General features: G+C 39.0%; 1 protein-coding gene across 1 annotated transcript in view; it reads right to left on the bottom strand.

The window, feature by feature from the left end:
* Positions 1–22,681, bottom strand: part of LOC122791521 (extracellular calcium-sensing receptor-like) — a 186,653-nt gene that overhangs the window by 118,817 nt on the left and 45,155 nt on the right. Inside the window, exon 3 of the mRNA XM_044059262.1 lies at positions 4,762–4,989. Within this exon, the coding sequence (XP_043915197.1) occupies positions 4,762–4,989 (228 nt within the window). The remainder of the gene's footprint in view (positions 1–4,761; positions 4,990–22,681) is intronic.

Genomic DNA, 22,681 nt, shown 5'->3' with positions numbered 1-22,681 from the left:
GAATGTTTCTGACAGGCTCCAGCCTCTCACAGTCCTGACAGGCATTATTTTCACAGTAGATGCCTCACTGTGCCTCAGCCTCTCACAGTCCCCAGGAGGCAGAGAGCCCACCACAGAAGACGTGACTGTGATTAGGAGGAAATGGCTATTTTCTTTCAGGACTCTGATATTACTGCACCCAGTTATTCAGTCATAGTACTGTACATGCTTAATACAGAGGTCTCTGAGTATGGGTGGCCACTTATGAATTCTTTCATTGAGCATTCATTGGCAGTGTAAGCTCACACACAAATAACTCACCAATATGTCTAACAAGGCTAGAAGTATTATCACACATTGGTCACTGTTTGTGCAGTCACTAGTGGCAGACCTACTAAGACCCACTGCTACCAGATGGGGAGAACTTTGCTATATGTGTGCAATCTGTTACACTTACACTATCAGCTGATCTATCAGTTTAGGGAATACCTGGACAGTATTTCAACTTTCCTGGTGGTGTTAGGAAACATTGGGCACTTGACAAGGAAACATTGGGCACTCAACAATCTACTACAGCATGCATGCATGTGAGTAATGCATCAATACCTGTTGGCATATCACTATAGTAAGGATATGGAGGGATACATGTTCCTAATCACCATCAAGTCAGTACCCTAATAAAATTCTAGAAATCTCAGAACCCGAAGGCATAATACATGCAAAACAGAACCGATTGGTCTGCTTTCTCTTTAAGTACATCTATGTGAAAAAGCCTACAACAAGCCTACAGGGCCCTGCATTATCTGGTACTAGTGTGTGGATCAACAAACAGGCTGTGGCTTTCTTCTTATCTTGGGATTGATGATAATGTTTTCATTCTGGTGAGAGGAAAAGCAAATGAGCATTGTATCCCAGCAGAGTGGGGATAAAATTGATCAGTCACAGCATGAAATTATGGGAAAGAGTAGTAGAAGCCAGGTTAAGAAGGGAGGTGATGATTAGTGATCAGCAGTATGGCTTCATGCCAGGAAAGAGCACAACAGATGCGATGTTTGCTCTGAGAGTGTTGATGGAGAAGTGCAGAGAAGGCCAGAAGGAGTTGCATTGTGTCTTTGTGGACTTAGAGAAAGCATATGACAGGGTGCCTAGAGAGGAGTTGTGGTATTGTATGAGGAAGTCAAGAGTGGCAGAGAAGTATGTAAGAGTGGTACAGGATATGTACAAGGGTAGTGTGACAGCGGTGAGATCTGCAGTGGGAGTGACAGATGTATTTAAGGTGCAGGTGGGATTACATCAAGGATCAGCTCTGAGCCCTTTCTTATTTTCAGTGGTGATGGACAGGCTGACAGACAAGATCAAACAGGAGTCCCCATGGACAATGATGTTTGCAGTTGACATTGTGATATGTAGTGAGAGTAGGAATGGGTTGAGGAGACCCTAGAGAGATGGAGATATGCTCTAGAGAGGAGAGGAATGAAGGTCGTCAGCAGGACTAAGACAGAATATATGTGTGTGAATGAGAGGGAGAATAGAGGAATGGTGAGGATGCAGGGAGTAGAGTTGGTGAAGGTGGATGAGTTTAAATACCTGGGATCAACCGTTCAGAGTAATGGCAAGTGTGGAAGAGAAAGAGAGTACAGGCAGGGTGGAATGGGTAGAGAAGAGTGTCAGGAGTGATTTGTGATAGACGAGTACCAGTAAGAGTGAAAGAGAAGGTCTACAAGAGGGTAGTGAGACCAGCTATGTTATATGGGTTGGAGACAGTGGCATTGACAAAAAGGCAGGAGTCAGAGCTGGATGTGGCAGGGTTAAAGATGTTAAGATTTGCACTGGGTGTGACGAGGGCAGACAGGATTAGGAATAAGTATATTAGAGGGTCAGCCCAGGTTGGATGGTTTGGAGACAAAGCCAGAGAGGCGAGATTGCATTGGTTGGACATGTGCTGAGGAGGGATGCTGGATATATTGTGAAAAGGATGTTAAGGATGAAGCTGCCAGGTAAGAGGAAAAGGGGAAGGCCTAAGATAAGGTTTATGGATGTGGTGAGAGAGGACATGCAGGTGGTTGGTGTGGCAGAGCAAGATGCAGAGGACAGGAAGAAATGGAAACAGATGATCCATTGTGGTGACCCCTAATGGGAACAGCCGAAAGAAAAAGAATTATCCCAGCAGAGTGCAGCTGTCATGAGACAGGCAGTAGTCATTCATGTGACTCTCTTCTTTTCAGCATTCTTCACAATGTTAATTATTTATTTTCAGTAAGCACTGCTTGATTTATTTCTAACTTCAGAATAACTGCTTAAATACTGTTCTTAACTTTTCAGGGTGTATGTATCAGTTTCACCTCTAGTGTTTGGCATTGCTCTGTACAGACTCTGACACCTGGAGTGACATTTCACCTTGGAAAGCATGATGGAATTTACTCCCGTACAAAGTTGCACATAGGACAACTAGCCTACAGTGGTAAGCACTATCCCATAGTTGTAAAACAGATACTCATGACATTGATTGATATTCTCAGTAGAACTGTTCAGTCGATATCTGTTTCCATGGATATGAACTTTCCCACTGTGACCGTTACCACCTTGATGGATATGGGCATCCTGAGACAAAGTAGAAATCACCTCATGTTTACAGACAACCAGTTCATTCTCAAACTGATATGGTATGGGAGAGATGTACTTACATAATGTCACTGGAGGCAAAGCTTTCACATGACACTACTCCTAATGTCATTATAAGGTAGTCAGTAGTACACACGTCACACCCATCACACACAATTAAAAGCAGACATATGCTGATGCACTGAAATATAACCTTCATAAATCACAAAGACCTCATAGACAAAGTGCAAATAACAAATACACTCATCAGTACCAAATGCACTCTGTAAAAACAACACACATATCAACACATAGAACTACATCTTATGGAGACTCAACTTATAAGCCCATAATGCAAGCCATCACACAATCCAACATTCTAGTCATCACAGATTCCATTGTGAGACACACTGATGTCCCTCAGACCAAGATGAGAAAGGAGCAAGGCATGGTCAGTTGCTTATCAGGGGCTAGGATTTGCCACATTATTCATGCCGTCATGTCACTGGACCACAAGAACACAAACTCAGCATGTTAGAGATGCATCTATATTAACACCCTGGAATACATGCTGTGTTGCACATCAGTCAGTATATATGACAATGAGCAGGTTGTCACTATGCACACCTCACCTCCCACTTCACCCATACCCACATCACACATACCTACATATGTGGAGGACCTCACCAGAAACATACATAAACACAAGAGACCTCCCAAACACAAAGATAAGCCTACACATAATACATCCACTGCAGAACACAACACACATAATATTTTGTGCACCAGTGTCTTACCTGTCAAGCCCTTAAGGCAAAACACTCAAAGTATTACAAAACATTTTAAGAGCAATAATTTTATAATCTTCAAAAAATAATACTAAAATATCTACAGTGTAAGTAATTATACCAAATTAGACATAATATGAAAAATGTGTTAAGCATAGATACAGGTTATGACAATGATTTAATATTTAGAGAGATTTTAACCAGTTTATATAGAAATTAAAGGTAAGTTAGTATAATACAAATAGGAATTGTAATACAAAGTGAGAGAAAAGCAGGCTTATGGTATATTTTGAGAGAAAGCCAGGTGAGAGAAATTGACAGAAGTAAAGAAGTGAGTGAAGAAGGGAAAGTAAGGTGGTGTAAGGCATGAATATGTACTTGTTCACATTTAGGGATATAGTTTATCCTGATGTTAAGCAAGAACAGAGCCATATTTTTGCTAGGACGTCTTTTAGAATTGTTTGATGGATGGTGTGGGGGGGGGGGGGGTATTGACCTGATGAATACAGATAAGGAGTTTTAAGTCTTAACAACATGGTGCAAGTATAGACAATGTCTAGCTGATTTGATAGGTTTGTGGACAGACATGAGTTTTTTGGCAATGGATCATAATGACTGATTGGGAAAACTGTTGTGTTGGCAAGTTCTGTCTTTTGGTAAGGTATCTCTTATGGGCATTCCAGTAGTTGCATGTGTCTAGACAGATACATATCAAAGAAGCCATTATATTCAATGACTGGCCTAATGAGGGTTGAGTAAAGGGGAACAAAACATCTCTAGATCTAGACATAATTTCATTGTTTATAAGCTGTGCAATATAGAAGATCTTTCTTACAACAATAGATGCATGTTGGTCAAACGTTTGGTAACTGTCCACATAAGTTCCCACATCATAACCAACCAGTAAGTCATTTAATTTGTTTAATTAAATTTAAATATTTTATTTTATTATTTTATCAGTTTTAATATATTCTATTAAATTGTGTAAATTTAATCTAATGTGTTTATTTTGTTGCTTTTCTGTTTTTAATTTTGCATTTTCTGAAGCTGTTTCTTAGTGTATACTTATTGACATTTTGCCATTGGATATTAGGTGACTTTGATCTGCCCTACCAGACCCAATATATATATATATATATATATATATATATATATATATATATATATATATATATATATATATATATAGATATATAGATATATACACATACATACAAACACACACACACTTATATATATATATATATATATATATATATATATATATATATATATATATATATATATATATATATATATATGTACACCAAATATATTTTAAACACAAGGACTTAATAACAGCAAAAAAATGATGCAAGTATTTATATTTAATTTAGCAATCATTAGTACAAACCTGAGAAAATGCTGAGCTCCACTGAATTGTTGTGTCATTAATGACCATTTTTAATGCTTCAGCTGCGGTATTATCAAAATGTCCCACTTTGACATAGTTGTTGGTTCCATCTGAAGAAATTTGCCAGTTAAGAATATCATACCTTGCTGGTGGGTCACCACTCTGATCAAAATATATCTCTTCTCCGCCAGGATTTTTAAACCGAACATTCTTCAGATAATGAAGGAGCTAAATGAAATATGAATATTATGATTAAGTATCTTGGATATAGTACTGCTGCCTTATTTAATGAAAATGTTTCAGCAGTATTTTTCCTTTGTCTTTTGGATTAATTATTATGCTATCAAAGATTAGCATATTTGGTTTAATGGCTTCATTATGACCACGCTAAGTAGACATCTTAATTATTAATAATCATTTTCTGTCAGTGTTTTCATATTAAAATACAGAAGACTAATTACAAAAAATTATGCTTAACATCTGCAAGCTTTTATTTTCAGCTAACTATGCTATAATTAACTGTAGTATTATATTAATTTAGTGTATCTTTGTGGTGACTCCTAGTGGTCTGAAAACATCATTAACAAACAAGATTAGAATGTGACAGAATCCAATGAGTACAGCAGAACCGTTCAAGTATGCAAGAAAGAAAGAAAGATTAAACTGAACAAAGAAAGTCAATTTCATCAGAAAACAAATCATTAGAAATAAAGGTGTACCAACTGAGCTGGGTCATATATTAAACAAACAACACACAAATCGTTTTATTGCAGGAAGTCTTACAAATTTATGTAAAAACTTTGGGTGGGGGCATCAAGGTAAACACAATGGAAATTTTTGGGATAGTAGGTAAAAACATAAGGGACAGCACACCAGTGAACACGGCATACCAAAACTGGAGATGAAAGATCTATACAAAATATTTACTAGCTCAAGAATGGGGCAGAGCTATCGTTTGTTATCATTCAGTAGTGAATATTAGCTGAAAAACAAGTGGGTGGTCAACAGATGTCCAACTCAGGATGTTTCATAATAATGTTGAGACTAAACCCACAAATTATTCATCATCTTCTTTCGGCTGTTCCCGTTAGGGGTCGCCACAGAGGATCACCTGTTTCCATTTCTTCCTGTCCTCTGCATCTTGCTCTGTCACACCAACCACCTGCATGTCCTCTCTCACCACATCCATAAACCTTATCTTAGGCCTTCCTCTTTTCCTGTTACCTGGTAGCTTCATCCTTAGCATCTTTTTCCCAATATACTTAGCATCCCTCCTCAGCACATGTCCAAACCAACGTAATCTTGCCTCTCTGGCTTTGTCTCCAAACCTTCCAACCTGGGCTGACCCTCTAATATACTTATTCCTCATCCTGTCCACCCTTGTCACACCCAGTGCAAATCTTAACATCTTTAACTCTGCCACATCCAGCTCAAACTCCTGCCTTTTTGTCAATGCCACTGTCTCCAACCCATATAACATAGCTGGTCTCACTACCCTCTTGTAGACCTTCTCTTTCACTCTTACAGGTATTCATCTGTCACAAATCACTCCTGACACTCACTCCTGACACTCTTCTCCACCCACTCCATCCTGCCAGTACTCTCTTCTTCACCTCTCTTCCATACTCACCGTTACTCTGAACTATTGACCCCAAGTATTTAAACTCATCCACCTTCGCCACCTCTACTCCTTGCATCCTCACCATTCCTCTATCCTCCCTCTCATTCACACACATATATTCTGTCTTAGTCCTGCTGACCTTCATTCCTCTTCTCTCTAGAGCATATCTCCATCTCTCCAGGGTGTCCTCCACCTGTTCCCTACTCTCACTACAGATCACAATGTCATCTGCAAACATCATAGTCCATAGGGACTCCTGTCTGATCTTGTCTGGCAACCTGTCCATCACCATTGCAAATAAGAAAGGGCTCAGAGCTGATCCTTGATGTAACCCCACCTCCACCTTAAACGCATCTGTCACTCCCACCGCAGACCTCACCGCTGTCACACTACCCTCATACATATCCTGTACCACTCTTACATACTTCTCTGACACTCCTGACTTCCTCATAATCCTCTCTAGGCACCCTGTCATATGCTTTCTCTAAGTCTACAAAAACACAATGCAACTCCTTCTGACATTCTCTGTACTTCTCCATCAACACTCTCAGAGCAAACATCGCATCTGCAGTGCTTTTTCCCGGCATGAAACCATACTGCTGTTCACTAATCATCACGTCCCTTCTTAACCTAGCTTCCACTACTATTTCCCATAACTTTATGCTGTGACTGATCAATTTAATCCCTCTGTAGTTACTACAGTTCTGCACATCACCCTTATTCTTAAAAATCGGTACCAAAACACTTTTTCTCCATTCCTGAGGCATCCTCTCACTTTCTAAGATTTCTTTAAACAATCTGGTTAAAAACGCCACTGCCATTTCACCTAAACACCTCCATGCTTCCACAGGTATGTCATCTGGGCCAACAGCCTTTCCATTCTTCATTCTCTTCATAGCTATCCTTACTTCCTCCTTGCTAATCCATTGTATTTCATGATTCACTATCCCTACATCATCCAACCTTCTCTCCGTCTCATTCTCTTCATTCATCAACCCCTCAAAGTACTCTTTCCATCTCCTCAACACACTCTCCTCACTTGTGAGTATGTTTCCCTCATTATCCTTTGTCACCTTTACCTGCTGCACATCTTTCCTAGCTCTGTCCTTCTGTCTAGCCAATCGGTACAGGTCCTTTTCTCCCTCCTTAGTGTCCAACCTTTCATATAACTCTTCATATGCCTTATCCTTAGCCTTTGCCACCTCTCTCTTTGCCATGCACCTCATCTCCTTATATTCCTGTCTACTTTCTTCATCTCTCTGACAATCCCACTTCTTCTTTGCCAACCTCTTTGCCTGTATACTCTTCTGTACTTCCTCATTCCACCACCATGTCTCCTTGTCATCCTTCCTCTGTCCCGATGTGATACCAAGCACCTTTCTAGCCGTCTCCTTTACTAGCTCTGCTGTAGTTACCCAGCTGTTTGGTAACTCTTCACTGCCACCCAGTGCCTGTCTTAACTCATCCCTGAACTCCATCACACAATTACCCTTTTTCAATTTCCACCATTTGATCCTTGGTGCTGCCATCACACTCCTCCTCCTCTTCTTGATCACCAATGTCATCCTAAAACCACCATCCTATGCTGCCTAATTACACTTTCTTCAGTCACCACTTTACAGTCTCCAATCTCCTTCAAACTGGCCCTCCTACATAAGATATAATCCACCTGTGTGCATCTTCCTCCACTCTTGTATGTCACCCTATGCTCCTCCCTCTTGTTAAAGTACATATTCACCACAGCCATGTCCATCCTTTTAGCAAAATCCACTACCATCTGACCTTCTGCATTCCTTTGTTTAACACCATACCTACCCATCACTTCCTCATCCCCTCTGTTCCCTTCACCAACATGCCCATTGAAATCTGCTCCAATCACCACTCTCTCACCCTTAGGTACAGTCATCACCACTTCATCCAATTCACTCCAAAATTTTTCTTTCTCATCCATTACACACCCAACTTGTGGAGCATATGCACTAACAACTTTCATCATTACACCATCAATTTCCATATTCATAAACATCACTCTATCCGACACTCTTTTCACCTCCAAAACACTCTTTGCATACTGTTCCTTCAGAATAACTCCTGCGCCATTTCTCCTCCCATCCACACCATGATAAAACAATTTGAACCCACCTCCGATACACCTAGTCTTACTCCCCTTCCATCTGGTCTCTTGCACACACAATATATCCACCTTCCTTCTGTCCATCATATCAACTAGCTCTCTCCCTATACCAGTCATACTGCCAACATTCAAAGTTCCCACCCTCACTACCACAGTCCTAGCCTTTCTCCTCTCTTCCTGCCTTCGGCCATGCCTTCCACCTTAAACCCACAAATTATTATATTCAGTAATTTAAAATGATATCCAGTTATATACAATGTAGGAATAATGGATCTGAATGAAGAGATGTAATCAACAAGAGAAAGAGGATGGTATTGCTGGAACTGAATTCATCAAGCTTTGGTGGTGAGTACCTTCACATAGTGGACTCTGTTTTCACAAACCTCACAAGACTAAACTGATATATAGACTGTATTTTATACATCATTGGGAAATGTAAGTCAAAAAGTAAAAAAAAAAGATTGTGTGCTCAGGTCCCAGAAATAGGTACATTTTGTAGAGGCATTTATAAAGACCCCTTTGAACATATGAAAGATGCCAAATGAATAAAAGAGTTAAAAGAAGTATGTGACCCACGAATATAGAGGATAAGAAACTGGAGGAAGTAATAGCCAAAGAAATTGAGACAAATTTAAGAAAAGTTCCTAAATTTAAATCCCGTGTACAGATGCAGTACCTAACTTCTGGCTGCAAGTAATAATATATTTGCACAGAGATTTAGCTCAGAGTAAAATTTATATACATATCACAAACAAATTCCAACCTGATTAACAAAAGGAAAAAAAAATATTCCTCCTTAACAGTTAATCTGCAAGGCATTCTAAGAATTATAGACCAATAACCTGCCTTCTGAAAATATATAAATTATATACTGGAATTGATGCAGGCAAAGTTTATAGCAACTAGACAAAAAATTAGTAATGACATTAGAACAAAAATTTAATGAAAGCAAGTCATATGGAAAAAGGGATCATTTATTGTTAAATTCAAAATAGGGACCTATAAAAAGGAGAAGAATCTAAGTATGGCATGGATAGATTACAAAACAAACATTCAATAGTATCCTATGATCATGTATTATGGAATGCTGCAGATGTATAAGATGGCACCCTACACTGATCAAGTGCATTGCAGTGACTATACTATGAAATAGTGGCAAACTCTTTGCAGATGAACTATAAGAAACAACAAATTATTATCTCAAATATAAAAATTCGAAGGGGGATATTTCAAGGTGACTCTTTGCCAGCACTCCTGTTTGTTTTGGCTTTAACCTTTTATGTTATTTACTTAATAGTCTAGGCTGGTTACAGCTTAACTTCTAGAAACTGACTTTGTTCAAAGAAACCTTTGTCTCTTTTTGTGGATGATAAGAATCTGAAAATACAAGTGCAAATAGTTAAAACTTTCATAGATTATATTGATAAATGTATAAAAGTGTCATTTATAAAAGGAAAGCTGCAACATCAAGAAAATATTACGCTGGGTGAGGAATGTGATATAAAGGAGCTTGAATAGGAGGGACAGTATTAATATTTGGGAATATATGAAAGATCAACAAAACAAAAAAATGAACAAATGAGAATAAAGTTTATTACACAATATTTCAGAAAACTAAAGCTGATATGAAAACTGCCTTGACATCTATGAACGAAGTCCAAGCTAAAAATAATCTTGCCCTTCCTATTCTAACTTACAGTTTTCATGTGAGAAACTGGTCCTAAATAGCATGGAATCAGCTGGACTGCAAAGCAAGAAAAAAGATTCATGCTTATCAAATGATATATAAAAACAGTTTTCTACCAAGATTATACTTCCCTCACTCTGAAGGAGGTATGGACCAACTCAAAAATTGAACAGATGTGCAATTCTGCTATCATAGGGCTGCATACTTATTAGCTGATCTCATCAGATCCAAGCATAGTAAAATTTCAAGAGAATGGAGAAGATAGAAGTCTAAGGTGACACCTTCGGAGGAATCATTTTGTAAAGGAGTGCGAATGGAAATCAAACCAGAAGTAGATGAAAATCAAAAAGTAAGTGCTCATCAAAAATCAAAAGAAAATGTAAAGAAAATAAACTGAAGAAAAGGAAAGAAAATTGGAAAGCTCACAGATATAGTGTCAAGTATGAAGAACTCCTAGAACAAACACTGGTAAGCTAACATTTGATGTAGGAATGGTTAAGGAGAGGTGAATTTAAACCAAAAGAAAAACACTAATAATGGTGGCATGAGGTATTGGACTACATACTCATTGATTTATAAAGTCTGTAGAAATGTGAGAGAAACATACCAATGCAGGTCATATAAAACAGACTGAAAAACGTTGCAGATCTTGCAGTCAAACAAGATGGCCAACATGCATGTCAGCACTGATGGTCTGCAAGAACTTGGCATCTCTAAATTACTGAGAATATGAATCTGTCTTGAATATCTCTCTTGGAGTTTTAGAGTATGGTAGGTCAGCTATGGTACAGTGACGCTAGTCTTAAGATCCTTTAAAGAAAAGGCAAACCGCCTGGTAGGATAAAATATTACCTTCTGCTTGAATTATGGACGTTTTATCTTCAAAATGTCTTCAGGTTTAAGTTAGAGGAGGTGTATATCCTCCAATCACAGGTTTCAATGTTCTGTTTTGCACGTGGTTAAAGAAAGAAATAGGGGAGATTTGTTTAACCTGACAAGGGGATGATTAGGTTAATATTACTAATCTACAAGGACGGAATATTTTTTATATTTTAAAACTAGCATGTTGAAACCAAAAATAATGAAACACTGAATGTGCTTTCATTTTTTATAAAGTAGGTGATATGACACATTAAATAAATGCCCCATGTAATTGTAGGCAGTTTAATTCTACTATAAAAAGTACCATGTGCATGACAGTGCTTTTGGTATTGTGGGGCTGTGATGTGAATAAAGCTTCTTCTGCATGTTTCTTGGTCCATTTTTTTTTTTGATATTTATGATATTTATGAGTTGGACCAAGACTTACCAAAGCTGTACCAGTATTGTTTTATATCATTCATATGATATGCGTGTTTAATAAGAGAAAAGCATAATTATGTGACTTAACATAAATTATCACACAATGTGGTGAATAATGTCACTCTAAAGCTTTAACTGTTCACTGAAGTGTTAGACTTCATCAGCTTAATTTGCCTTGATATTAAACAGTGGTGGCTGGTGACTTCAAATCAAAGGGGAGCTGCAGAAGACAGGTGAATGGGTGGGATCAATGGGAAGGGGTGTGGTCAGCTAGAAAGGGGAGGAGCTATGCTCAAAAACCACAAAATATGTAATTTTAATTAAATACGCTGCCCTGGGTGCCAAACCATCATTATGAGAGTCCAATCAAGACAAAATTAAGTGTAGAAGAAAAAAAATATTCAATGCATTGGCTGCATGACAGCTTACTTAATATCTAGATGGAAACAAAAAGGTTGTGAGGCATGAAAAAATAAATTACTTTTTAAATACATTACTGGAATGCCTGTCAAAATCAAGTATAAGAAAAACAAGCAGCAGTCAGCTCAAACCACTTCTCCTTGCACTGCAGTTCTAATTATAATTTGTATTCAGCTTTATTAAAGTACCAAGTAACATGCTGAATGTAGCAATCTCTGTGATACCCCCACTTGTAAAAATGTTTCTTATCCAAAAAAGACCTGCTGCCTGACAACTATCTACTTGTTTCATGGGGAAAACCTGATCAAAGTAAAAAAATGAAAAGCAAACAAGAAACAAGCTCAAGATACATTGCTTAAAGGATTACTGTACAGGTAATGGACCACACATGATAGACTGGCATTCTGTTTGGTTTACAGGTAAAGCCTGCAAAGATGACTGCATGTCTCCAACAAATGTAATGAGCTTCTTAAAATAATGTAATCATGTCCTTTATTACAAATACTGTCATATGCATTTCAATACCCAAGGCTTATACATTATCTAGTTATGTAAGTATTCTTTGCATGGCAACAACAGAGAGGCTTTCAGTGTTGGCAATTCTTTAACAGTACGCTTATTAAAGCTTACTTGCATCTTACAACCTCAGACAAGCTTACCTGAGGGTCATTAAAGCATTGCTACTAAACAAAGAGCAACAGGCACTTTCTGAGTAATAATAAGCATAAACCAACAGTATAAAAATATGACAGAAACCAGAACATTCTGCAAAATCAAGAACAGAATAAGAGTAGCACTTGTGTCTACCTTGGATGGGGGCATACTCTGCACATTTACACTGCATAACTGCTCCTTGCCTTGTTTGGACACATCCAGAATCACTACATGGGGGAGTGGGGTGCAACAAGTATGTCACAATTTGAAATGTCTCTGGCTGACTGTGATGACCCTGATACATTTGTCATACCTCTCAACCTCAGAACAAGAAATATGGACAGAGCCATACATAGAAGTGGGACAAAGGCCCAAAAATAAGGACAATTTTTAAATATTGCTCTAAGATAATAGAATAGTAGGCCTTGCATTAGTATGAATTTTCTGAAAGGTATGAAAGCTGAAACTCATATGTCTGTCATTGTTTTCTAACTTCAGTCTTTAATGATTTGTTACTAATTTGCAAAACAAAAAAACACAATTTTATGAAAAATGGACCAAAAATGTGATGCAAAAATATAAAATAGCCACACAATACAGCTGGGAACCTGTCACAGAAGGGACACTTTTTAAATACTAGTACTGCTAACTTGAATAGCTGACAAAATAAAAGAATCTATGTGCATTTCTGAAATAAAGGTAATCTATAACTCTGATTATTACAGTTATTTCTTAATTGTAAGCCCTCCGTGTTTTCTTCCAAAATTGCCATTTTGCGATGGGATTATTAGGGGAAGTGCAACATTTTGAGCCAATATCAGGGACAGTTGAGAGGTTTGGATATGCCTAATTCTATAAAGCAATTTATTTGTATGTACTTCTCAACCTGTCAATGCAGGAAATCTGGACAAGGCCAAATATACTAGGGGAACATATAAACAGTATTATAAATTGTTGTATAAACTGAGACACTTGATAGAATAACAGGTCTTGCTTCAGCATGCATTTTTCTGAAGGTTATGAAGTCTGAAACTCAGTGTCTGTCATCATTTATTGACTTAATTCATAAATTATTTGCCAGAAAACCACACATTTTATGAGGAACAAACAAAAAATAAGAAGCAAAAATCTATTCATTCTGTGAAAATCTGGACAGTTGAGAGGTATAGTTCAGCCGGGGCTGTCTGAGTTTGCCACCCTTCCCCATCACAAAATCATGGTTGAATGGAGCCTCCCCCCTGCAGCCATTCCAGTGAACCATTACTTGGCTATTTCACCCCATTTACCATAAACATTAATGTGCATACTGCTTTACTTCTACGATGATTTGAATTTCATTTGAAAGTTTTATTTTGCATTTTACAGCACAAACACTAAGACATCTGCTAAATAAAGCAATGCAATCTCACAATGAAAACAGACAGCATTAAAACTTCTCTGCCCTTGAAACTCACATTCATTGAAACAGCATTGAAACCCACATTCAAAGAAAATGCATTTTGCCAGTGACAGATAAAGATTAACTTTGGGCTGTTTTCAAATCATAGGCCCCTTAAACATGAAACATACATGTGGTCTTTGATACACCTTCCTGATTGTATTAAATTATATTCCTTGTACAATGTAGTACAGTTGTTAGAGGGCATTTTAAATTTGTTTTGAACATTTTTCCAGTAAACAATGAAACAAAATGCATGCACCAATAAAGACAAAACTCCCCAATTCAGAACATTTCTATCATAAAAGTCTACTCAAACTTCTACAGTCCACCAGTATCAGTAAATATGCACAATCTCTGAATTAAAAGTCATCTAAATAATTCCACATTAAAGAAACCTGTAACTAATTAAGAGGTTGCTGCTAGCAAACAACTTTATATTTCATTGTTTCATCTACAAATAAAGTGCCTGTTGCTCTTGAGGAATAAATTTCCTAAGTTGCATTAAAAAAATGATAAACTAGTAATATTGCAATAAGGAATGGATGGCAAACTGATAAAAGGTTCATAGTTACTAGGTATCTTCACCAAAAAGGACTGCAGCATCCACCCCGTTTACAATACAGTACAGTATCAGCAATGCATCGACCTATTGTGGGAGTAGAACTCACAGTCTTCTGCATCAAAAGCAAGTACACTATCTATTATGCTATTAACAACACAAGCAGACTCGGCATAAGCAGCATTAAACTTTTGTTCCCCTGCAGCTCTCAGCTTCTTGTAAAATTTACTTGACACTCAGCTGCATCTCTGAACTTTGCAGCACAAGAAATCTAGAAAAATCCAAAATTTGTGGGGGGGGGGGCAAAAGACTAAAAAACAGGGACACATTTTAAACATTGCTTGTATAATGTTGGAAAGTTGTTAGAATAAAATGCAATGTTACCACCATACATTTCACTGCCAAGTATTGAACCCAGGACCCTGTGCAAAACAGTCAGCCTTTTTTAGGCAAGGCTCAAATTCTAAACCTACCACCCTAGAACACCAAAAAGGAAAAAAACTAAGGGTAATGCTGCTCAATGCCAGAAGTCTCAATCTCAAGATGCACTCGAGGCCCTTCTCAATATGGAGAACATCGATGTCTGTGCTGTGACAGAAACCTGGTTCAAGGCTCCTGAGAGCACCCCAGCACTAACAGGTTTCACCTCATATCATGCGTTCCGGCCCCAAAATCCGGACAACACCAAGAAAGGAGGTGTCCATATTCATAAAGGACACCCACACCTCAAGGTTGGTGGCAACGCACGATGCATCGGAGACCATCCAGGTGCAATTAACCATAGGCAAGACTGCTCTGCAATTTGTAGCATGTTACAGGCCACCCTCTCAAACTCAGGAACCTCACATGGCCTTCCTGAAAACATTGGAGGGATAAATGTATCTCAAACACCATCATACTAGGTGACTTCAACTACCCTAATATAGACTGGGAACACTACTCAAGCCCGAACACTCTAACCCAAAGATTCCTGGAGTTCATAAACTCAAATGCCATGGAACAACTAGTCACCATCCCCACAAGAGGAGAAAACATACTTGATCTCATCAACACGAACATGGGATCAAAATGTTCAACACCGAAGTATACCCTCACTGGTGAGATCAGTTCATAAACTAATCTCGCTGGAGGTCCTCATCCCGCCCCACCTGAAACAAAAAGACCACAGTGAAAAACTTCTCAAAAGCCGATTTCACACTTCTAAAAACTAGTGTGGTCTCCTTTAAGGCCCCTGAGCCAGTGGTAAACATTACTCAAACCGCTGAATCACTTACAAATGCCTTCTACCAGCACCTACAGGACTGCATGGATCAGGCAATCCCAAACAAAACTAAGACTCTCTGTACCAAAGGCAAGCGTCCAGTCTGGTGGACCCCAGCCATAAACAAGCTCTACAACAAAAGGAGGAAGCTACCACAAGATAGAGCAAAATCCTTGAAAGGTAAGACACCTTTGATCATTATAAGTAAAAAACTAAGAGCTCTCATAAAATCATCCAAGGCAAATTTTGAGAGAAAAATCACCAAGGACTCTAAAGAGAATCATAAGGCCTTCTTTAGCTATGTTAGAAACCTAGGAGGAAACTCCCAGATATGCTCAGAATTAGTTCAAAATGATGTGAAAATTACTGAACCTACACACATTGCCAACATACTGGCTGACAGGTTCAGTGCAAACTTCTCCCCCCCAAAAGGAGAGATATCTATTCCAGAAGATTGTAGCCCCCCAAACATCTCCAGCCCAGGTGAGAACTGCCCTCACTAAGGCAAAAACACAGCATCCATGGGACCGGATGGTGTCCCCGGCTGTGTGCTTCACGAACTCAATGAGGAATTAAACCCACAGTTAGGACAGCTGTTTAATCTTAGCCTCACCTCAGGATACGTACCCAAGGAGTGGCGCACGGCAACTGTGGTCCCACTTCATAAGGGCGGTGCCTCCACAGACCCTGAAATTACCACCCCATTAGCTTGACAAGCCTTATCTGCAAAGCCATGGAGAGGATCATAATGGAACTCATAAATAAAGACATAGGGAACTTGCAGACTTTGGATCCAACCCAGTTTGGCTTTGTCAAAGGCAGATCCTGCCTCTTAAACTTGGTTGACTTTTCAAGACAGTCACCAAGGCCATTGATGAGGGAAAGGCAGCCCATACAGCCTACCTCGACCTGGCAAAGGCCTTCGACACAATACCCCACTCAGGTATCATCGAAAAACTCATCAGCTTGAATGTAAACCCATACATCACAAGATGGGTTGCAAACTGGCTAAGTGACAGAACCCACAGGGTCAGAGTTGCTGGAGTCATGTCAGACTCAAAGCCTGTCACAAGTGGTGTCCCACAGGGCTCAGTCCTGGGTCCACTCTTGTTCGGCATCTACTTTTCTGAAGTACAAGCAAACACAGGAGGGTTATGGCTGACAAAGTTTGCAGATGACTGCAAACTGGGCGCCATAGTCAACACATCTGACACAGATATCCTCCAGAAGGGCCTCACAGAAACGGATAACTGGTGCCAGAGCCATGGCCTGAAGTTAAACGCCAAAAAATGCATAGTCATACCCTTCGGGAAAAACAAGGTTACCCCTAGCTACCATATAGGTGGCAATCCACTGAGCACAGAAAAAGTCATCAAGGATCTGGGGACCCAGGTTGACAGTAGCCTTTCGTTTGACACTCATGTTGCTAAAGTAGTTAGGAAAACCTTCTATATCGCCCACCTGATCATGAAGGGATTCACATCTAGATCAAGGGAGGTCATCGTCCTCCTGTACTCATCACTCATTAGACCTATGATTGAGTGCAATGCCCCGTTCGGAATGTATCTGACCAGACACCTGCTGCAGCTTGAAAGGCCCCAAAAGTTCCTCACCAAAAGGATAAAGGGTCTCAAAAATATGTCTTATGCTGCCCGACTGAAAGAACTCCAGCTCTATTCAGTCTCATATCGCTTGCTCAGAGGTGACCTGTGCCTGACATATAAGGCCATGTCAAACCCAGATTTGATGAATATGCTTCACCTCAAAAAATCTAGATCCCTCAGAACCACAAGGGCGGAGACTTAAACCTTGACACGGTTATAAATAGAACGTGCTGGAGGGACAGATTCATCACCCAGAGACTCCCTAAGCTGTGGAACAAAATCCCGGTACATGTGAGGCAGAGCACCTCTCTGGCCTTGTTCAAGAGGAATCTTGACCAATGGATGGGAGATTGCAGATATACCCCAGGGATTACTTCAGTGTGACTGCTTGACAGAGGCACAGCAAAATGATAGGCATAGTTTTTATTCAAACTAAAGGGGTGGCGAAAGCCACATAACTATGGGCTAGGCTTATAAATGCCCTTGGGCAGATAGCCTAGTATGAACCTATGAACCTATGAACCTATGAACCTATATACCCCTATGCCAAATCATCTGCTTTATGAAAGAAAGGAAGACTGAAACTTAAATGGCTACCATTTAGTGAATTCTGTTCTCACCATAGCTGTCAACATCTTAGCACAAAACAGCACAAAACACCTAAACAAAGCCAATAATGGGGGAATACAGCCCCCAAACATATTCAGTGAGTTCAGTTATCACCATAGCTCTCAACCTTGGCACAACAAACCTGGACGAAGCCAATAATGGGGGGAATACAGTCCAAAAAATAGGAACAAATATCCATTGAGGACACCAGAGTAAACCCACACAAACACAGTGAGGACATGCAGACTCCACACAGAAGGCACCCCAGCCAAGAATCAAAACAGATACCCTGTAGCTGTCAGGCAACAATGCTACCACTGCACCACTGGCTGTGGTAAGTAACAAAAATAAAGAAACCACAGATTTTATGAGGAACAGAACAGAACAAATATGAGGCAAAATCTGCAAATGTTTTACAATGGTGGTGGGTAGGGGAATTCAGGCTCTTGCCACTTGTACCCAAAGTACAGGCTTCAAGCCTTATTCTCTACCCACCATCATGAAGCAACTGGGGCATTGTACATACACACACACACAAACACACACACACACACACACACACACACACACACACACACACACACACACACACACACACACACACACACACACACACACACACACACACATATCTGCTGCTACATCCACACACTACCTGCAGATCCGATCCCATCAGCTATGTACACACATTGTCAAAGGAAAAACTTCAAAGACCAATTCATGTAAGGTTCAAGTATGGCACCCTTTACTAACTTGCAGCAAGGAGACAAAGCATGCAGGCAAAAAAAAAAAAAACAAAATAGAGGGGGGGGGGAAAAAAAAGAAAAATTTTTTCTTGGAAAAAAAATTAATTTAATTAAGGTTTTTGGCATTTTATAACAGTTCTTTTTCCAAAAATTTTTTTTACACAGAAAAATTTTTTTTACTTCTATTGCTGAAAAAAGTAGTTAAAAAAAAACACTTGATAGGAATAAACAGGTCTTGCTTCAGCATGCATTTTTCTGAAGGTTATGAAGTCTGAAACTCAGTGTCTGTCATCATTTATTGACTTAATTTGAAGTAAATTATTTTGCCAGAAAACCACATTTATGAGGAACAAACAAAAATAAGAAGCAAAAATTCATTCATTCTGTGAAAATCTGACAGTTGAGAGGTATAGTTCAGCCGGGCTGTCTGAGGCCGCCCTTCCCATCACTGGCTAAAACTCATGGCTCGAATGGAGCCTCCCCTGCAGCCATTCCAGTGAACCATTACTTGGCTATTTCACCCATTTACCATAAACACTAATGTGCATACTGCTTTACTTCTAATGCGATGATTTGAACTTCATTTGAAAGTTTTATTTTGCATTTTACAGCACAAACACTAAGACATCTTTGCTACAATAAAAAGCAATGCAATCTCACAATGAAAACAGACAGCATTAAAACTTCTCTGTCCCTTGAAACTCACATTCATTGAAACAGCATTGAAACCCACATTCAAAGAAAATGCATTTTGCCAGTGACAGATAAAGATTAACTTTGGGCTGTTTTCAAATCATAGGCCCCTTGCACATGAAACATACATGTGGTCTTTGATACACCTTCCTGATTGTATTAAATTATATTCCTTGTACAATGTAGTACAGTTGTTAGAGGGCATTTTAAATTTGTTTTGAACATTTTTCCAGTAAACAATGAAACAAAATGCATGCACCAATAAAGACAAAACTCCAATTCAGAACATTTCTATCATAAAAGTCTATTCAAACTTCTACAGTCCACCAATATCAGTAAATATGCACAATCTCTGAATTAAAAGTCATCTAAATAATTCCACATTAAAGAAACCTGTAACTAATTAAGAGGTTGCTGCTAGCAAACAACTTTATATTTCATTGTTTCATCTACAAATAAAGTGCCTGTTGCCCTTGAGGAATAAATTTCCTAAGTTGCATTAAAAAAATGATAAGCTAGTAATATTGCAATAGGGAATGGATGGCAAACTGATAACAGGTTCATAGTTACTAGGTATCTTCACCAAAAAGGACTGCAGCATCCACCCCTTTTACAATACACAGCACACAGTATCAGCAATGCATCAACCTATTGCTGGGAGTAGAACTCCCAGTCTTCTGCATCAAAAGCAAGTACACTCATCTATTGTAGCTATTAACAACACAAGCAGACTCCTCGCATAAGCAGCATTAAACTTTTGTTCCCCGTGCAGCTCTCAGCTTCTTGTAAAATTTACTTGACACACTCTCAGCTGCATCTCTGAACTTTTGCAGCACAAGAAATCTAGAAAATCCAAAATTTGTGGGAGGGGGCAAAAAAGACTAAAAACAGGGACACATTTTAAACATTAAGCTTGTATAATGTTGGAAAGTTGTTAGAATAAAATGCAATGTTGACAGCGCCATTATACATTTCTACTGCCAAGTATTGAAACCCAGGACCCCAGTGCAAACAGTCAATGAGCAGAAATATACCCCTATGCCAAATCATCTGCTTTATGAAAGAAAGGAAGACTGAAACTTAAATGGCTACCATTTAGTGAATTCTGTTCTCACCATAGCTGTCAACATCTTAGCACAAAACAGCACAAAACACCTAAACAAAGCCAATAATGGGGGAATACAGCCCCCAAACATATTCAGTGAGTTCAGTTATCACCATAGCTCTCAACCTTGGCACAACAAACCTGGAGAAAGCCAATAATGGGGGAATACAGTCCAAAAAATAGGAACAAATATCCATTGAGGACACCAGAGTAAACCCACACAAACACAGTGAGGACATGCAGACTCCACACAGAAGGCACCCCAGCCAAGAATCAAAACAGATACCCTGTAGCTGTCAGGCAACAATGCTACCACTGCACCACTGGCTGTGGTAAGTAACAAAAATAAAGAAACCACAGATTTTATGAGGAACAGAACAGAACAAATATGAGGCAAAAATCTGCAAATGTTTTACAAATGGTGGTGGGTAGGGAATTCAGGCTCTTGCCACTTGTACCCAAAGTACAGGCTTCAAGCCTTATTCTCTACCCACCATCATGTAGCAACTGGGGCATTGTACATACACACACACACACACACACACACACACACACACACACACACACACACACACACACACACACACACACACACACACACACACACACACACACACACACACACACACACACACACACACACACACACACACACACATATCTGCTGCTACATCCACACACTACCTGCAGATCCGATCCCATCAGCTATGTACACACATTGTCAAAGGAAAAAACTTCAAAGACCAATTCACGTAAGGTTCAAGTATGGCACCCTTTACTAACTTGCAGCAAGGAGACAAAGCATGCAGGCAGAATGATTTGTCTGGACATTAATAATTAGTATGGCATTTTTATACAGTTCTTTCCATGTTACACAGAAATGTTACTTCTATTGCTGACGTAGTTAGACACAGCTTTCTGTATTGTTCTACAGAAAATGTTACTAGACCAATTGCTGACTAGTTGAGAATAACTGCTGATTTACAAAACATTTGAGAAAAACAACCTGGCCTTGGGGCTTATTTTAGTCCACCACAAACTTTCAATTCTTCAATTGTGCAGCTCTAATATATATGTTACATTTTGCCTAGATTCAAGGTACATTTCTAGCTTAGGTAAAAGTAATGCTGACTACAGTTTATACTTTCAAGCAGCCTTTGTGCTCCTTATCAAAGCTTCTAACAGCTGTGTACTTTCTCATGGCATAAGCAGAAAATCAATAACTCTTTGTTATGTCTCATGACACTAGTAGAAATGAAATGCTTCTTGTTATTTGCTGACATTAGCAGAAATCAAATGCTTCTTGTTAAGTTTCTAATAGCTGTGCAGATTCATGCAGTGTGAACAGAATAAATGTATTAACCCTTTTAAACCTTGAATGCACTAAGCATTAAGCATGCATATTATTAATACATATTTTTCTAACATTTCCCCCCTTTTAATACTTTTATTCTACTTTCAAAATAAGCATAAACAGTTGTTTTCTTCCCCTAACCTCTTCCTACTTAGGATTTGCAGTTAAGAGAGTCATTCAGTTTAAACTTATGAAAGCATTTTCAATTTTTCAACAATTCTTCAAGTTCAGCACCTTGGTATAAGGTTTCTGAAACTGACATGTCTATAAAGTCTTTAATCAGTCTTTTCATGCAGGAGATGCAGCAGCACACACATACCACCAGAAGGATCATTCCTACACAGATGGCAATCAGAATATTCATTAGGTTACTGCCCCACCCCCCAAACAATCTCTGGAAAAAGTTCGTCAATGGATTTGGTCCTGGCTTGGTCATAGCCGACACCTGCTGAATTACCTCAAGGTGATTGTCTATCTCGTGTTTGTGGTCAGGAATATATGAACAGCACTCCTCCTGGATTAAAGCACAAGTACCTCCTCTCACTGCTAGGGTGAAGTCAAGAGCCATGTGGTTTTGAAGCACTACAGTTCTCATGGCAGTCAGTTCATTAGTCACCAATTCTAGAGTAGAAAAGGTTGCATTGCTCATTATTTCGAGAAGTTTAGACAGTTTTCTCAGTTCCCAGATTGATTTAGTTGCTCCATATGCTGGGAATACACCTGCCCATGA

Source organism: Protopterus annectens, chromosome 17.part0, assembly GCF_019279795.1.
Source record: "Protopterus annectens isolate FY-2018-M chromosome 17.part0, PAN1.0, whole genome shotgun sequence".
NCBI lineage: Eukaryota > Metazoa > Chordata > Ceratodontiformes > Protopteridae > Protopterus > Protopterus annectens.
This window is presented reverse-complemented; position numbering and strand designations above follow the sequence as displayed.